Source organism: Piliocolobus tephrosceles, unplaced genomic scaffold (genome assembly GCF_002776525.5).
Source record: "Piliocolobus tephrosceles isolate RC106 unplaced genomic scaffold, ASM277652v3 unscaffolded_37855, whole genome shotgun sequence".
NCBI classification, from domain to species: Eukaryota; Metazoa; Chordata; class Mammalia; order Primates; family Cercopithecidae; genus Piliocolobus; species Piliocolobus tephrosceles.
In genome coordinates this window covers 1-14,962 of record NW_022321926.1, presented here as the reverse complement: position 1 = coordinate 14,962, position 14,962 = coordinate 1, and the positions used below count along the sequence as shown (strand labels likewise).

General features: G+C 40.3%; 1 protein-coding gene across 1 annotated transcript; it reads left to right on the top strand.

The window, feature by feature from the left end:
* Positions 1-624: 624 nt before the first annotated feature.
* LOC113223032 (complement receptor type 1-like) lies at positions 625-14,956 on the top strand (the record flags this gene model as incomplete). Its single annotated transcript, XM_026452620.1, has 8 exons — positions 625-826; positions 918-1,020; positions 2,666-2,751; positions 4,595-4,813; positions 5,880-6,059; positions 6,671-6,770; positions 12,424-12,509; positions 14,656-14,956. Coding segments are annotated over 8 exons (1,277 nt in total), but the record flags the coding sequence as incomplete, so codon positions are not given.
* Positions 14,957-14,962: the final 6 nt, after the last annotated feature.

The following is a 14,962-nucleotide window of genomic DNA, read 5'->3' as shown; positions in this document are numbered from 1 at the left end:
GTAGGTCTTTTAGATTTTGTTAGACAGTTGCCCACCTTCTCACCGGAGTGAAATGAATGACTAGGCAGCACCTTGCTTCATTGCATGAAGAGATGGGACCCATAGTTCGTTACCACCCTATGTCAGGTGGCCACTGAGAGAAGCCTTGACAGGAGATGAGAGTAGATGTATGGACGCTGTTTGTTGCACTGGTGTGACAGGTGACGGAGGGAACTATTAGATGAGACATGGGCAGGGGCACCCCTTTATTGCCTAAAATGCAAGACTAAATTGGTGATGCGTTTCTAGAAAGGAAGTATGAAGATATAAAAATCCATCATTCCTCCCAATTTTGTACTGGGTGAACAGTAATTGGAAGCATTCTAGAAAGAACTATTCATTGCAAAATCTTAGTTGCACACTTTAGATGAAAAACAATGAATTGAGGATACCTCTGTTTTAGTCACAGTTCTGCAATGTGCCAGTTCTATGACTGATGGCAAGACATCTTCCTCGCCCTGTGTATTTGGTTTGTTATCAATATAATAAAGCTGTTATCTTGCCTTTATTATTATACATAGATTTGTAATTATTATTCCCTTGGCCAGTTTAACAGTGAGAAAAAAGTTATTTTCACACAATTAGCACTACTTTGTTTCTCTCTCCCCAGTATGTCAGCTGCCTCCGGATGTCCTGCATGGTGAGCGTACCCAAAGGGACAAGGACATCTTTTGGCCTGGGCAGGAAGTGCTCTACAGCTGTGAGCCCGGCTATGACCTCAGAGGGGCTGCATCTCTGCGCTGCACACCCCAGGGAGACTGGAGCCCTGCAGCCCCCAGATGTGAAGGTGCCTAGACTCTTATCTGGCTTGATATTTTTATCTTGCGTCTTTATTCTCCACATGCCAATTTTTTCTGTTCATTTTTCTTTTTCTCCAGTGAAATCCTGTGATGGCTACCTGGGCCAACTTCCTAATGGTCATGTGCTATTTCCACTTAATCTCCAGCTTGGAGCAAAAGTAGATTTTGTTTGTGATGAAGGGTGAGTGTGAGCTTGCCTGACCTGCTGGACATTGAAAATGGGGCTGGGAATTAGTTTTAAAGGGGGACATTTGGTTTGGCTTAAAAGAAAGACACACAAACACACACACACACACACACACACACACAGTCAGAGAGATGAACTTTCAAAAGTATACATAGGAAGAAAGGAAGAAACGTATAGAACTAATAACATGAGATATGAAGAGGAAACTGGAACACATATTAACCGGAAAGTTCAAAGGCAAGTATAACTACTGGTTATGAATATATAGGTAACACATTAAGTAAAAAATATCAGCCAGGCATGGTGGCTCATGCCTGTAATCCCAGCACCTTTGGGAGGTTGAGGCGGGCAGATCACCTGAGGTCAGGAGTTGGAGACCAGCCTGGCCAACATGGTGAAACCCCGTCTCTACTAAAAATACAAAAGTTAGCTGGACATGGTGGCATGTGCCTGTAATCCAAGCTACTTGGGAGGCCGAGGCATGAGAATCACTTGAACCTGGGAGGCGGAGTTTGCAGTGAGCCGAGATGGCACCATTGCAATCCAGTGTGGACAACAAGAGTGAAACTCCATCTCAAGAAAAATAAATCATATTTTACAAGCAAAAAAGAATATGAGTAATTTAGAGAGTCCCAGAAAAAAATTGCAAGTAACAAAAAGCTTATTCTAAATAACTGGGATCATTTAAGAATCATTTCAGTAAATTCTTTAAACCATCTATAGTGAAATTTGTAATGGGAATGAAAATGTAAAAATCAGCATTTTAAAAAAATTCAGTCATATATCATCTGGCTATTCATGGGCTCTGGGCTCTGAGTTGGGGTCCTGATGGCTGCTGTTAATATTTCCGGCAAGGTCATTACCTTGTTTATGTCCATCTAGTGCTCTTCACAGATGCACAGGGTGCACATCTCTACACGGGAGCTGACCAGCATGAGCAACAAAGCACCTGATCCCAAAATGTTCCGCAGAATCTTGGCAGCCTCCAAATGCCAGCACCCAGTAAGAGTTAGAAGGGCATCAGGGCCCGACAGACACTGAGAATTTTTGACAATTGCATACAAAAATCAAGTCCTCTCTTCTTTCCTTTTTCCCCTAGAATATTCACGCTTACTCTTCAGTAGCCCAAACTGCCCTTGTGAGCCTTCTTCACGCCATCACAGATGCGGAGATGAAAGGACAATCTCCATTATCTCGCCAGCTATTTCCCACTTTTCCAAACTGGGAGCTGTTTTACAAACTGGGAGCTGTTTTACTTGCTGTTCCAGCATCAGAGTTAGGAAGGCATTGCATTCGAAGACTGGGTTTCTAATAATGACAACGAGTGATTTATCAGGTTATCATGGAGGAATCAGTGAAACTCCAAGCCAGGGTCCTGGGTCAAGGAGATGGCGCCCATGTCACACCACCTTTTTCAATTCAAGCAGGACTGTCATATGACCAAGCTACTGCATTTTGCCATTCTATATTGCTCCCTTCTGGAGACTGTGAGCTTCCAGAATAACGTAGCCTGTGCAACTCTGCCACCTGCTGGCCTCAGGTCCTCAAAATCCTCAGATTTGGGGCTGGGCCTTAGACTGTGAGCCAAGAGTCCTGTTGGCTGAAACAGCTCACTATTCACTCCTATTTTCTCCTTTAGATTTCAATTAAAAGGCAGCTCTGCTAGTTACTGTGTCTTGGCTGGAATGGAAAGCCTTTGGAATAGCAGTGTTCCAGTGTGTGAACGTGAGTAATAGGAGTAACATTTCAGGCCAGTCTTCCCTCTTCATCTGTTCAGTATTTGATCCATGACCTCCCCTAATGTGGTTCTTCAATTTTCTAGTCCGAATTATTGATTTGAAAATTGCTTATTTTAATAATGTTTGGTTGTGAATCAATGTGTACATCACCTGTCTTTGGGATCATCTGATCTGTCTCTGTCCTTCTGTATTGTGTGTTCTACCGCAATAAAGCCTATGGTAGTGTGCTTCTAGGAGCTTCAGGAGAGATTAGATAATGTGAAGCTTTAACAATTTACTTTGTTTCTCTCTTTCTTTTCTTTCTTTTTTCTCTTCCTTCCTTCCTCCCTTCTTTCTTTTTCATTTTGTTCTTCCATCAGGTGCAGTCAGTCTACAATTTTTGTATGTATTTGATAATACACAAATATTAAACATGCCTTTATTTAATCAATATTTATTGATCACATACTTGGTGCCTGATGTTCATCTAGCCACTGAAGTTTTATCAATGAACAAGACGAACGAATTCCCTGTCCCCCTGTTGTTTCTCCTCAGGTGGGGAGAGGGACAAGAAAAAACATAAATTCAATGCTATGAAGATAATAGAGCAAAGCACTGAGGAATGAGGGAAAAGTGGGATGCAACATTAGACAGGGCGAGCAGTTGGAGACTCCTTAAATTCTCAAAACATGTACCTAAATAATTTATGCTGAGAGATTCATAAATAAGTCAGTTTTTTTAAAAATAAACCCCATATGTTCAATAATCAGTAGACTACTGATTTCTCCTAGTCTAACTATTTGTAATTTCCCCAATGGAAGATAGAACTTTGCTTCATTTCTTGATTCTAACAGTTGGAAAACATGTTTCTTTAGAAAACCGTGAAATTTTACTAAAATATTTGTGTTGTTAGAAATATACTTGGACATCTTACAGTACTTTTTAGAGGAAAACTTTGTAAGAACAAAACTTATATAGAGATTCTTGTTGTCTAAGTAATCCAGTGCTCCTTGAAGCAGCATGACAAGTGTCTGTTCTACTATTATGCATTAAAACTCATTGACTGACTACTCAAGATTTCTCTTATTTTTCATAACTCTTGCTAGTTAAAGTAGCTTCTTCCAAATTCCAGTTCTAATGAGAAACGCCAATTAGAAATGAGGGAGAGACTGTTCTAAACAAATCAGTAGATGCTAGAAAGGAGTAACAACTTGAAACCTGACCCAGAAAGTAAAAAGAGAAAATTAATCATCAACAGACACAGACATTTTCAAAAGCAAAGCAATCTGAATCCATTTGGAGTGTTTTATAATGGCCTGACTACCTTTCAATTCACTCTGACAGGGCTATTTTTATCACAGAGATTCATGATCAATATCAATAAGTAATCAGTGAAGGGTTTCACCTATTTAAGATGATTAGCACAGAAACATACATTTGAGAAATATTTCCCAAGAACATAGGCTCCTTCCTCAGCACTGCGTCCCCAGGATCCTGATGAGTGGCTGACACAGGACAAGTGCTCAATTAATGTATATTGACTAAATGAATGAGTAACCCTTGAAAATGGTTATTTTTCTTCTTCAAATGTTTTGCTACTTCATTAAAGTTGTAACGTTTCTATTGTCCAGGAACCGTTATTATCTGGAAGATTCAGGATAGAAAAATCTCTTTTGTACTTGGCAATACACTTTCATTGACGTCTCATTTAATCCAACTCTTCAAAGTCCTAATGTCTACTGTCACCTCCTTAGTATATTTTCAGCAACGACAATCATAGCATCCTGTAATTGCAGAATACCTCTGGGGAAATTCCTGAATGAAACTTAGTGCTTTTGTCTTTTTTCCAGAAATCTTTTGTCCAACTCCTCCAGTTATTCCTAATGGGAGACACACAGGAAAACCTCTGGAAGTCTTTCCCTTTGGAAAAGCTGTAACTTACACATGCGACCCCCACCCAGACAGAGGGATGACCTTCGATCTCATTGGGGAGAGCACCATCAGCTGCACAAGTGACCCTCAAGGGAATGGGGTTTGGAGTAGCCCTGCCCCTCGCTGTGGAATTCTGGGTTAGTGCTCACTTCCCCACATCCCAAATGGGTTCAGAAAATCTAACGCAGGCCCTCCATATTTCCATAATTACGGTATGGTATCTCTGTGCACATTTGCCACAATGGAATGCCAAACCAATGATAAGTGGTTCTAAGGTAGGTCAACACATCAGATCCTGATGACCTTTGCAGCTGGAGGGACTGATGAAAAAATAGGGAGGCGGTGAGTGGTGGGAAAGTCCTTCATTAGAATCATATGAATTAAAAACAAATGCCTTGAATCCCCTTATTGCAATGGTTAGCTTAGACATCTGACCTAGAAAATCAGTGTCTCCTCCTACCAGGAAATGTATTGAGTTCCTGCCCATGCTTTTCAGCCTCTCATTGGAGTTTTGATGCCCTGAAGTACAAGGAAACCAGACACGAAAGGTGGAAGCTGGGCAGAAACACTCTTTCTGGAGTCCTAAAAATGTGAAAAATTAAATCAGAGCTATCTTTACATTAAATTGTATGAGCATTAGCTGAGCATGATGGCAATTGCCTGTGTTCCCAGCTATTTGGGAGGCTGAGATGGAAGGATCACTTAAGCCTGGGAGGCAGAGGTTGCAGTGAGCTGAGATTGTGCCACTGCACTCCAGCCTGGGTGATAGAGTGAGACCCTATCTCAAAAACAATAATAATAGGCTGGCCACAGTGGCTCACACCTGTAATCCCAGTACAGATCACTTGAGGTCAAGAGTTCCAGATCAGAATGCCAACATGGTGAAACTCCAATTATACTAAAAATAGAAAAATTAAATTAAATTAAATTAACTAAATTATATGAGTAGAAAGACCCGATAACAGACTAGTCTTCCAGGTAATATACTTCCTTATAAACCTATGCTAATGGAACTTTCCCTTCCATTTTACAGGGAAGTTGTGTGTGTGTGTGTGTGTGTGTGTGTGTTTTGTTGTTTTTGTTTTTTGTTTTATAACGAAAAGTTTCTTTTCTTCTGGCATCAATCTACCCAGGAAGAGAAAAGAGGAAGCACATTGGGTATATTTTTATTAACTCAGATATTCTTGACTTCTTGATCTCTAGGTCACTGTAAAGCCCCGGATCCTTTTCCATTTGCTAAGTTGAAAACCCAAACCAATGCATTTGACTTTCCCATTGGGGCATCTTTAAAGTACGAATGCCGTCCTGAGTACTACGGGAGGCCGTTCTCTATCATATGTCTAGATAACCTGGTGTGGTCGAGTCCCAAAGATGTCTGTAAACGTGAGTGAACTTGCATTGGATCTTTCCCATGTCTGCAAAAGCTTCTTATTGAATTTTTTCAAATGTGGGATATAAGAAATCTTTTTTCAAAAGTGTTTAGATAGGTGGATGTAAGTTTTTCTTGTAGGACATCCTTGATTACTGCTTGAAATGCTCACTTCATGAGAATGTTTCAAGGAATATTTGTAGAGAAAATCTTCATTCCCTATAGGAAAGAAAATAATACATGACTCTAGATCAGGGGAAAAAATGGTGTAGGAAGACAAATTCTGTTTGAATAAGTAGGTGGGAAGAAATCCTTTGCAAACTTTGAAATATATCAGTAGAAATAATGCCATCAGTGACTTTTACATTTTGATAAGGGATGCAAAGTCTCTACACAGATCTAAATCTAGATCTAGATAGATCTGGAAGGGAAGGTGTTTTTGAAAGTGGGGTTTAGTAGGTGGCTGATCCTTAGGCGCTCTGATGAGTTTTCTCAAGGTGGCAAAATCTGTGGAACCATCAGAACTGCATATTTTCTTCAGGAACCTACGTGCAAGTTGAGACCTTATGTACTGAAGAGAGTTCAGATTACTCTGCCTGGCTCCAAAATACTTTCTTTCCCATAGGTAAATCATGTAAAACTCCTCCAGATCCACTGAATGGCATGGTGCACGTGATCACAGACATCCAGGTTGGATCCAGAATCAACTATTCTTGTACTACAGGGTGAGTTGGCAGCAACATCTCTTGGTTTAAGAGTTGCACAACAGCAATACTACCTTCTAGCCACATGTCAGGAAGGAAACTAGGCTCTTGCCACCTGCTCTTAAGAGGCTTGAACACAGGTGTTAACTCCTGATTGAAATGAACAACGATAGGAGAAGATTAGGGAAAAAATCTGTATCCTTGCTGGAAACCAGGGCAGTGCACATATAAAAGTATGCTGTTCACTGGATGGGAAGGAAAAATAATTAGGAGTGTAGTAGTCAAAGCCCACAAACAACCCTAACCCAGAGTAGACATTGCTGGAAGAAAGGGAAGAGCATGTAGCAGCTGTGTGAGAGAACAAATCTTAATGATAACAGCATGATCACTTGCTTGGGCTGGCATCAAAAAGTACAGGACTTCCTCGTTTTATTGTACTTTGCAGATGTTATGCTTTTTACAAATTGAAGGCCTGTGGCAACACTGCAACAAGCATGTCAGTCGCATCATTTATCCAACAGTGTGTGTTCACTTCGTGTCTCTGTGTGGCATTTTGGTTATTCTCACAATATCCCAGATGTTTTCATTATTATCATGTCTGTGATAGTGATCTCTCATCAGTGATCTTTCATGTGACTATTGTCATTGTTTGGGGTCCCTACGAACTGCACCCATATAAGACAGAAAACTTAATCAATAAATGTGCGTGCTTTGACTGCTCCATGGACTAGACATTCCCCTTCTCTCTCCCTCTCTTCAGGACTCCCTAATCCCTGAGACACAATAAGACTACAATTAGGCCACTTAATAGCCCTACACTGGCCTTTAAGTGTTGACATAAAGGGAGGAGTCATGCATCTCTTACTTGAAATCAAAAGCTAGGGATGATTAAGCTTACTGAGGATGATATGTTGAAAACCAAGATGGGCCAAAAGCCATTCCTCATGTTCCAAACAGCTAGAGAGTTGTAAAGGCAAAGCAAAAGTACTTGAAGGAAATATAAAGTGCTATTCCAGTGAACACATGGATGATAAAACATGAAACAGCCTTATTGCTGATAGGGAAGAAGTTGTAATGCTCTAGATACAAGATCAAACTAGAAACGTTTCCTGAAGCCAAAGCCTAATCCTGAGCAAGGTCCTAACTCTTCAGTTCTGTGAAGACTGCCAGAGGTAAGGAAGCTGCAGAATAAAAGCTGGAAGCTAGGAGAATTTGGTCCCTGAGGTTTAAGGAAAGAAGCCCTCTCCATAACATAAAGGTCGAAGGTAAAGCAGCAAGTGCTCGTGTAGAAGCTGCAGCAAGTTATCTAGAAGATCTAGCTAAGATCATTGATGAAGATGTTACACTAAATAACAGATTTTCCATATAGACAAAATAGTCATCTGTTGGACTTTCATAGCTAGAAAGGAGAAGCCAATGCCTGGCTTCAAAGCTTCAAAGAACAGGCTGACTTTTTAGGAGCTAATGCCGTTGGTGACTTTGAGTTGAAGCCAAAGCTTACTGACCATTCTAAAAATCCTAGGGCCCATAAGTATTATGCTAAATGTACCTTGCCTGTGTCTATAAATGCAACAACAAAGCCTGATAACATAGCTATGTTTGCAGCTTGGTTTATTGAATATTTTAAGTCCACTGTTGAGATCTAGTGCTCAGAAAAACAGATTTCTTTCAAAATATTACTGCTCATTGACCTTACACCTAGACAGCCAAGAGCTCTAATGGAGATGGACACGAGGTGAATGGAGTTTTCCTGCCTGCTGACCACAGCAGCCATTCTGCAGCCCATGATTGAAGGAGTAATTTTGACTTTCCAGTTTCATTATTTAAGAAATACATTTTGTAAGGCCAGTTCCCACAGACAGTAATTCCTCTGATGGATCTGAGCAAAGTAAGCTGACAACTGCTGGAAAGAGTTCATCATTCTACATATCATTAAGAACATTCATGATTCATGGGAGGAGGTTAAAATATCAACATTAACAGGAGTTTGGTAGAAGTTAATTCCAACCTTCACAGCTGACTTTGAGAGGTTCAACACTTCAGCGGAGGAAATAACTGCAGATGTGGTGGAAATAGCAAGAGAACTACAGTCAGAAATGGAACCTGAAGATATGACTGAATTGCTACAAATTCATGATCAAACTTGAACAGATGAGGAGTTCCTTCTTATGAATGAGCAGAGAAAGTGTTTTTTTGTTTGTTTGTTTGTTTGTTTGTGTGTTTGTTTTGAGGTGGAATCTCTTCCTGGTGAAGATGACATGAGCATTGTGAAAATGACCACAAGGTTTTGGAATATTACATAAACTCAGTTGATAAAGCAGTATCTGGGAGGATTGACTCCAATTTTGCAAGCAGTTGAGAGGGTAAAATGTTATCAAATAGCATTGCATGCTAGAAAAATCTTTTGTGAAAGAGTCGATCAATACAACAATTTTATTGTTGTCTCAGCTTAATAAATAGCCACAGCCACCCCAGCCTTCAGCAGCCACCGCCCCGAGCAGTCAGCAGCCATCAACCTTGAGGCAAGACCCTCCACCAGCAAAAAGATTACGACTTATTGAAGGTCAGATAATCTTTAGCATTTTTTATCAATAAACCATTTTTTAAAGTTTGACTTTTTTCAGACATAACTCTATTTCACACTTAATAGACTACCGCATAGTATAAACACAACTTTTAGACTCACTGAGAAATCAAAAAATTCATATGACTCATCTGTTGTGATATTTGTTTTATTGCAGTGTTCTGGAACTGAACCTGCAATATCCTTGAGGAATGTCTGTAACACAAAATGGGCGGCTTAATACAACAGAAGTTTCTGGAGTTCTATTCTGGAGGATGGGAGTCCAAAATCAAGGTGTTGGCAGGGCCATGCTCCCTCTGAATCCTGTAGGGTAGAATCCTTTGTTGCGTCTTACAGCTTCTGGAGCCGCAGGCCTTCCTTGGCGTGTGGCAGCGGAACTCCAATTTGTTCTGTCCCTGTCCTCACATGGCCATCTTCCCTCTGGTCTGTGTCCTCATATGCTGTTCTCCTCTCTGTGCATGTTTCTGCTCAAAGTTTTCCCTTTTTATGACACCTGTCACATTGGATTAGGGCCTACCTTAATGATCTCATCTTAACTTGATTGCATCTGCAAAGACTGTATTTCCAAATAAGATCACATCCACAGGGACTGGGGGTTAAGACTTCAACATATCTGGGGGAGACACTTCAACCTACAACAGAGCCCCTTTGAAAATGTCAAGCGTCAGGTGCTCACAGCACACGGCCCAGCTGTTGGTGCTCAGCCTTGCTCAGCACACAGTGGAGGCTCTGCCTCAATCTCACTCTTCACCGGAACAGCTAAGCCAGGTAGTGAATAAGGGCTACATTTGTGCCACTGCAACCAATACTGAAAGGAAAATTGTGGTGTCCAGCACATATGCCAGCCTAGACCTCACAGACCATAGCACATAGAATCTGACAAAGTAAAATATGAATGAATCCAATGTCTCCTTTACTTTTTTTATTTTTTGAGCATTTTTAAATACAATTGATAAGTTTCCTGACTGTACCCTCCTCATCTTGCATTGCTGAATAAGGGGTGAACCTCTCTAAGGCATACAGCAGAAAACCATTGAGCTTATGACAAGAAACAGGAAATACATGTAAAAGAGACCAGTCTGAAAAATCAAGAGAAATTTTACAGGGAGATTTACTGCCAAGAAAACAGGGAAACTTTCTGAACATTCTCCTTTTCATATTTGTAATAAGATTCAATTGTGCAAATACTTCTGTGAAACTAGCCATAAAGTTTGTACATGAATGAATATATATATTCAGTGTGTTTATATATTTCATTTCATACATGTGATATATATATACATATATATACACATACATATATATATCTCACAATGAATATTGCAGAAAATTAAAGCAAAGAGTAAGAGGAGTTAACCAAATTTTCCCTGAATGCAGCGGGGAAAGCTGAAAAGAGAAGACAGGCAGGCACAGTGGCTCACACCTGTAATCCCAACACATTGAGAGGCTGAGACAAGAGGATCACTTGAGCCCTGGAGCTCGAGACCAGCCTGGGCAACATGGCAAAAACCCATTTCTACAAAAAAGTATAAAAATTAGCTGGGCATGGTGGTGTGTGCCTGTAGTCACAACTAGGCAGGAGACTGAAGTGGGAGGATCACCTGAGCCCAGGAGGCTGAGGCTTCAGTGAGTGGTGATGGCTCCCCTGCACTCCAGCCTGGATGACAGAATGAGATCCTGTCTCCAAAAAAGAAAAAGGAAAGACATATGTAACACAGTGTCAGGATTCAAAATACATGTAACAAAAATTCTAGAAGGGTAAACAAATAAGCCCATACCTAGCCATCACTAGGGAAACTTCTGTGTTTCAGGGACAGAGAAAAAAACTCAGATCCCAGAAATAAAACGTGAAAATATAGTACCAGCAAAAGAAATAAATGTATTGACACCACATTGATTCTATACAACACTAAATGGTATAAGGTAGCATTTCTATTGCGCCAAGCTAATATTCACACCTAGAGGCTCAGGTACACATTAAAGGATAAGCAAAGACACAACAATTGTACCATTTAAGTATGTTTCCCAGGCAATTTATAAGCAAATTTTTAAAAATGGAGAATGATGAATTCCAAAAGAAATATCAACAACAACAAAAAAAAACACACAAAAACTTGGCAATGTAATCATAACTTATTAATAATCTCTCTAAACTCATAGAACATATCAATAAAACTAGAAAATGTGAGACAGTAAAAGGTAGGCTAGACTTACATTACACTAAAGATGAGTAGATTGACTATATAGAGTTTGACTATAAAATTGATAAAATAAGTTTAAATATGTGTTGTGTGCATATATATAATATACGTGAACACATATAAAATGAAATTCCTTATTGGAAAACCTATTAAGCTTAATTTCTAAATTATTAGAATGACTAAAAACAGCTGAATCTATCTGTTCCATATAGTAAGTGAGAGGGAAGGAAAAGAAATGGCAAGGAATGCATTTGTCTCTTCCACCAGAAATAAGCCCCCTCATGTTGGGTCAGATCATTTTATTCATTGCTTTCTCCTCATCAATATCATTGGGCATCATGAAATCAATGAAAAAGGCAGTGAAAGAATGATGATGAAAGCAAATCAAATGCATCATTTATCTCAATACATGTGGTTTAATCTTCTTGTTGAAAGACAAAGTCTCCTAGACAAGATCAAGAGCAACAAATCACGTATTTACAAAAAACACATCTCAAGTAAGATGACATCGTATAATGCACACACACACAAAATAAGGGAAAATGCAAACAAAAAATGGCAGAAATAATATTTAGAGAAAATAGAATTTATGAAACAAAAAGTCAAACAGGTCTACAAAATAATTGTTTTATTTTGGTGCTCGGTACAGTCCACAATGAAGCCAAGATATTAAGAAGCAAATGGTCCAGGAGAAGTTAGAGCAGAAATATTTCTTTCAATAGTGTGAGAATAGGAAAAAGAAGTAGAAAAGCTGGGAACAACAGGTAAAGTTTAGGCTAGGCCTTAGACTTCTCCTACATTGTAATCCTTCTGGTTTGCCACATATGCATGCTGTGAGGACGTTGATGAGGCATGTACAGCACAATTATTTTCCATTGTTTGCCTTTAGGCACCGACTCATTGGTCACTCATCTGCTGAATGTATCATCTCAGGCAATACTGCCCACTGGAGCACAAAGCCACCAATTTGTCAACGTGAGTTGAAGTCTCTTTCCCCATTCACCCCACCGTTTAATCCTAGAGTTGTCCTCCTAGAATCACAAAGAATGAATCTCATCCCTCTTGGACATGGTATCCTTCTGATATTTGAAGAATCCAGTCATATCCTTAAAATGGCTCACAGCATTCCAACCTTCCATCTTCACCTAGAAATGCGCTTTTGTTTTTTTCTTATCTCAAGGTGTAATTTATTTTAAACTAGTCTTGAGCTCATTTAAACAGTCCCCAATTTCCTCCTCTGTTGGTTGAACACCTCCCAGTTTGAAGAGCATTTTCTTCAGTGAAGTCAACAAATACAAAGTCAGTGAAAGAAACCCTATATCCTCTCTGCAAGCTCTTAGTATCACATCGGATATTCAAGCCATGCAGCTCTTTCTTCCTTCTTATTCTTTGTCTAAACAGGATCATGCCATCTTCCCTGTGAGTTGTTTGGAAGATGAGCTTTCTACATTTTGGGGAGCAAAGAGGAATGAGCAATTAATTGCAAGCTAAAAAGGAATATAAAATGTGTATAATCCTGCATTTGGTGATGGTGGGAGGAAATCGGCAATTTCAAACCCAGTTGGTGGGAGGATAAGTAGGAACCAACTTTGTAGAAGGTCAATATACTGGCTGGGCACTGCCCTACAGTAGAGTAGGACACAGTATTCAGTTCTTCCACGATCAGAACAGATTGGGCACATTGAGGGTGGTATGGCTGTAGGTAAGTGTCCAGTTCTTTTTATTACTTCTGAATCTGTAAGTATCATGTTTATTATATGTAATATTGTATATTTGTGCTTTGTCTTTATTAGTCCTGCCAGAGTTTTTGGTCCTACTATTTAATAAAGATGCTATACTGAGCCATGTGTGGTGACTCAAACTTGTAATCCCAGCACTTTGGGAGGACTAGGTGAGCAGATGGCGTGAGCCCAGGAGTTCAAGACCAGCCTGTACAACATGGTGAAACCCTGTCTCTCCAAAAAATACAAAAACCAAACGGGCATGGTGGCACATGCCTATAGTCCCAACTACTTGGGAGACTGAGAGGTGGGAGGATAGCTTGAGCCAGAGAGGTTGAGGCTGCAATGAGCCATGATCAGGCCACTGCACTCCAGCCTGGGCAGCAGAGCAAGACCCTGTCTCAAAAAAAATGCTCTGCTATATGCTTTATTATATTAATATCCAATACCACAAAGGCAAATGCCTTCTATAGAGAGAGAACTAAATTAATAATGGTGAGATAACATAGTTACATTCTCATTTAGCAGGAGAAATAAAAACATAGACTATAGGCTAGGCACAGTGGCTCTTGCCTGTAATCCCAGTACATTGGGAGGCTGAAGCGGGCAGATCACTTGAGGTCAGGAGTTCGAGACCAGCCTGGCCAATATGGTGAAACTCCATCTCTACTAAAAATACAAAAGTTAGCCATGTGTGGTGCTGCATGCCTCTAATCCCAGCTACTCAGGAGGGTGAGGCATGAAAATCGCTTGAACCTGGGAGGCGGGGTTTGCAGTGAGCCAAGATCATGCCACTGCACTCCAGGCTGGGGAACAGAGTGAGACTCTGTTCAAAAAAGAAAAAAAAACAAAAAACAAAAAACAAAAAAAAACCAGAAGTGGACTCTAATAATATATGGACACATTTAGTGAAATAAAGTTAACTGAGTAGAGCAGAACTCATAATATTTTACAACTGTAAGAACATGTCTGTACATTAGCAAATATTAGATGACAATAATACTGTCAGTATTTACTTCTGGTATTTTGGAATTAAAAATCTGTCAGCAAAATTTACAATAAAGTATAATTTTAAGAAACCAGGCTGGGTGTGGTGGCTCACGCTTATAATCCCAGCACTTTGAAAGATCGAGGCAGGTGGATTGCTTGAGGCCAGGAGTTCAAGACTAGCTTGCCCAACATGGCCAAACCCCATCTCTACTAAAAACATAAAAATAAACCACACACGGTGGTGCATGCCTGTGATCCCAGCTGCTTGGGAGGTTGAGGTGGGAGGATTGCCTGACCTCCGAAGTAGAGGCTGCAGTGAGCTGTGATCGTGCCACTGCACTCCAGCCTGGGTGACAGCAAGACTCTGTCCCAAGGTTTTGTTTTGGTTAACTTGCTGCTTCTTTTTCCAGGAATTCCTTGTGGGCTACCCCCAACCATCACCAATGGAGATTTCATTAGCACTAACAGAGAGTATTTTCACTACGGATCTGTGGTGACCTACCGCTGCAATCTTGGAAGCGGAGGGAGAAAGGTGTTTGAGCTCGTGGGTGAGCCCTCCATATACTGCACCAGCAAAGATGATCAAGTGGGCATCTGGAGCGGCCCGGCCCCTCAGTGCATTATACCTAACAAATGCATGCCTCCAAATGTGGAAAATGGAATATTGGTGTCTGTCAACAGAAGCTTATTTTCCTTAAATGAAGTTGTGGAGTTTAG